At 33.2% G+C, this 4,168-nt stretch overlaps 1 protein-coding gene and 1 long non-coding RNA gene across 2 annotated transcripts in view; both read right to left on the reverse strand.

Annotated features, from left to right (window-relative positions):
* Window positions 1-403: 403 nt before the first annotated feature.
* LOC105537318 lies at window positions 404-2,864 on the reverse strand. Its single transcript, XR_001005695.1, has 2 exons — window positions 1,766-2,864; window positions 404-1,642 (listed from the first exon to the last, which is right to left on the reverse strand). It is a non-coding gene; the product is annotated as an uncharacterized LOC105537318 (long non-coding RNA).
* Window positions 2,865-3,112: 248 nt separating this feature from the next.
* IRAK1BP1 (interleukin-1 receptor-associated kinase 1 binding protein 1) overlaps window positions 3,113-4,168 on the reverse strand; it is a 35,472-nt gene continuing 34,416 nt past the window's right edge. Inside the window, exons 3-4 of the mRNA XM_011976894.1 lie at window positions 3,496-3,626; window positions 3,113-3,391 (exon numbers count right to left, since the gene is read on the reverse strand). Coding sequence (XP_011832284.1) covers window positions 3,121-3,391; window positions 3,496-3,626 — 402 coding nt within the window. The 3' untranslated portion in view covers window positions 3,113-3,120. The remainder of the gene's footprint in view (window positions 3,392-3,495; window positions 3,627-4,168) is intronic.

The raw sequence follows: 4,168 nt of genomic DNA on the forward strand, positions 1-4,168 counted from the left end.
TAGTATAGAGAATACTACACATAAGTCTTTCCAATCTTTGAAGGATTTCTTCCCTAAGATCTTCTATGGAAAGATGTAGGATTGTATACTTTACAGGATTTTTTTTTTTTTTTTTTTTTTTTTTGTTTTCAGAAGCAACATCTTTAAAAGTTCCTGGATATTCTAAAAAGTGCCTGCTAACTTAAAAAAAATTGTCTTTAGGTATTTCATGCTAAGTTGAAAGCTTCTTTATCAAATATGATGAAACCAAATATAGCATGAACCCATAGCTAAAAAAAAAACTACCCATGTGATTAAATTTTTATTGAGAATGAACAATTTTTTTCTTGACGCACAGTCTCATTCTACTTTTCTGTACAACTGGATAGTAACTTTTGGTAATAAAAATTCAACATATGTTACATTGGTTTTCTGATAACTTTATTTTTAATATGGCTATTTAAAAATTATTCCAAATGGAGGATTTGGAAAAGCCAACTTTTAATTGAGCCGACAATAATCAAACAATGCGGTTGATATATTTTGGCTACTACTTTCAGAGTGACTGCTATGTGCTAGCCATTGTTCTCATGATCATGTATTTATCAACTTTAATTCTTATAATGATGCTGCAAGGTAAGTACTATTAGTCTCTTTCATTTGTAAGGAAAAAGGAAGATTAAAGAGATTAAAGTAACTTGTCTTTTATCCAGCTAGTAAATTTTCCCAGCAAATATTTGAGAGCATACTTGGTATTGGCCTTGAGACTACCTCTGGGGCTGGGAACACAACTGTGAACAAGACAGACAAGATCCCCATTTTTAAGGAGCTTACAACTCCAGTTTGAATATAATGGTGTTGGACTCAAACTCTTCTTAGCTTCTACTCTTCCCCTACAGCAACACTCCAATAAGATGAATAAAATTGTTTCAGGACCACTTTAAAAAGTAGGTGAAGATGGACACTGTATACTGGAATATGTTGTAAGAAAGTAATGTTGGTATATAAACATCCAGATTTATCAATAGAAAAACGCTACGACCTAGATGTATAAAGAATGGAAAGCCTATGCTGCACAACAGATATGGCTTACGATTGCCTGTAGATAACATGTAATTCAACAGCAGTAACACATACTTGCTGTCAACTTTCAAATGGCCTTAAGAATCATTATTATCTCAGTGTTGGACCTTGCTCTGTCCAGCAAGGTAGTCACAAGCCATTTGCAGCTTTCAAGTACTTGAAATATGGCTAGTGTGACTGAGGAACTAAATTTTAAATTTTATTTAATTTTAACTAATTTAAAAACTGATACTTGATCCAGTTACAAGATTTTTTAGGCATGCTAGAACAACCTGGGTATGTGAATCTCTTTTTCTCAATTGTATATTTTAGGAAATTTAAATATGGATCAAATATTTCTGATGAAAATTTAGCATCTGAATTGAGATGTGCTATAATGTAAAAAAATACACTGCATTTTGAAGGCAAGATAAAACATAAATATCTCACTAATTAAAAAAATACTGATTACATGCTGAAGTAATATTTTTGCTATATTTGGTTAAATAAAATCTTATTAAAATTAGTTTCAACCCTTTCTTTTTTAAAAAAGTTTTATTTTTAAAAATGTGTATACAGGGCCAGGTGCAGTGGCTCATGCCTGTAATCCCAGCACTTTGGGAGGCTGAGGCGGGTGGATCACAAGGTCAAGAGTTCAAGACCAGCCTGGTCAACATGGTGAAACTCCATCTCACAAAAATTAGCCAGGCATGGTGGCATGTGCCTGTAATCCCAGCTACTCAGGAGGCTGAGGCAGGAGAATCCCTTGAACTAAGATGGCGGCGGTTGCAGTGAGCCGAGATCGTACCACTGCACTCCAGCTTGGGTGACAGAGCAAGACTCCATCCCAAAAAAGAAAAATAAAAAACGTGTGTATTAGGAAATTTTAAATTACACGTATCATTTGCTTTGTATTTGTATCATTTTAAGGAGTCCTGTTGGAGTCTGATTCAAATATTAACTCTTTTATTTTTGGCATCAAAACATTTCCCCATTATACCTCATTATTCTTTTGTAAAAAGCTATGAATTATCTATCACTATTTCTATTCATGTTGTGAAGTTGTTAAGGTTGGGGTTATTGTCTGCATCAAATGGTTTCTGGTCCTAGTAAAGAAACTGTTAGATGTGAGATAGCCCTCAATAGACTTCACCTTCCTACACATATTGCTAGGTGTGGCTACCATGCAAGACCTTGACTGTACTATACCTGGGCCATTTCTCAGTATTGAGTTTTGAGTGAGCATCTGTAAGGGATAAGGCAAAGAGCAGGTTTGCATCTGTTCATGGATAAAAAGCAGTGAACCCTCCAAGCTCAGTATCCTTTACCTACAACTAAAGCCCGCTGTATATGTAGCCATATTGTGTATGGCCATATCATTTTGTCCCCACGGGACCTGGGACAAGGGAAGCAATGAGAATGTGCTGATGCTTATACTCCTTGTTGTGCCATGAGTAACAGTCCTTTGTTTCTGTCCAGGAATCTCATGTCTTCTGTTAGCATCCATGAAAAAGTAACAGAGTAACTACTTAGCTTCTAAGTAAAGTAAAACCAAATATCAGACCTGACAGGATACACTTAAAATTATGTATTTATACTCATTTTTAGTTGTGGAAAATTATTAGGTTTGATGGGATATAAGAATTCTTTTACATAAAAATTTTGTCTTACAATTTAAAAAGTTTAACTTATTGAAGCCTAGTTTTTACATAAAATTTGGTTTTATATAAAAATGTGGCTGAGAAAATGTTAGCTTAAATATCTTTAAAAATTATCAAATGCAAGGGTCAATATTTGTCCTTATAATAGAAATATTACACATGTGCTTGTATGAACTGTCAGTATGTAAGTATGTACATAATACATTTATTTCCCAAGAGTGTTTTTCAGAGTAGTCTTTTAAAAATAGAAAGTGAATGTAAGTATTCTGTGGGACTATATTCAAAGATTTATAGATTTTGGAAAGAAATAGTTTATCTCCTATACAATCTATATATATATTCAGGACAAAAGCAAACAATATAAAAAGTATAAAAATAGGTAAAAAGATACAAGTACAATAATAATTTGGTTGGAATTTCAAAGGTGCTTTTTTCTCTTCTCTTTCCCCTTTATCTCAAAAGTTATAAATACTTTTGAAGCAGCATGTATTGTTGCACTTTTGATTTTTTGTTGTACAGTTAACGAACTTGAGAGTCTGGATGACTGGTGATCATCTATTTGGCCTTCCCATTCTTTTGTTTCTTCTTCTTTGATTAGTAAAGGTTTTCCTAAGGTTTGGCCAACAAGGTTACAGACTTCTTGAGCTTTGCTCCACGCATTCTCAACAGCAACAAGACAGGCTTGCCGTCTTAGGAATTAAATGGAGAGATTATTAATATGACACTCAATGAAATGTAGCACTGGATAGTTTTGTTTAAAGAATATCTTAGTTAAAGATGTGCTTAAACTTACCGAAGATTCTCAACAGAACCTGGAGTATGATAGAACTGGGGTGGGCTGATGACAACAGAGCTATCTAGCTTTTCAACAAGAAAGTTACAAATATTTTGCATTTTTCCAAATTCAGTAAATGTAATGCAGACCTGTAAATGAAATGACACGATATTATTTTCATGTCTGATGTACTGTTTCAAGATTTTCTCTACATCTAAGTAAAAAAGTATAGCCAGATGATGAGGTCATTATATAGTATGTAACAGATTTTTAAAAGCCTATTTGATACTTGTAACTAAATTATTTTGTTCTTTTTTTGCTTTTGAATTTTCAAATTTAATTAATATTGTCTTGAACATTAAAAAATTTATATTTTAAACCAGGGATTTTTAAATGAAATTGGAGGAGTTTCCCTTAAATCTTACTACTTGGCTAAATTTTAATCCTGATAACTCGACATGATTCCTTTGTCTGGTCAATGCCCTTAGCTTCCTGATTAGTAGTAATTATGTCATACGTCACTGCTGTCATTGAGAAATGTTTCTTCTTCCAATAGTTCTGTTCAGATCCATATGTGGAAGCTAATGTATTTCACTCTGTCTTCTGCCTTTAAATATGTGGAAGCAGTCCTTATATTTGGCAATACTTCAAAACTGGTCTGTAAACTCTTCAATGAAGAGAACTAAACCTT

The sequence above is a fragment of the Mandrillus leucophaeus genome, unplaced genomic scaffold, assembly GCF_000951045.1.
Source record: "Mandrillus leucophaeus isolate KB7577 unplaced genomic scaffold, Mleu.le_1.0 Scaffold1702, whole genome shotgun sequence".
Classification (NCBI taxonomy): domain Eukaryota; kingdom Metazoa; phylum Chordata; class Mammalia; order Primates; family Cercopithecidae; genus Mandrillus; species Mandrillus leucophaeus.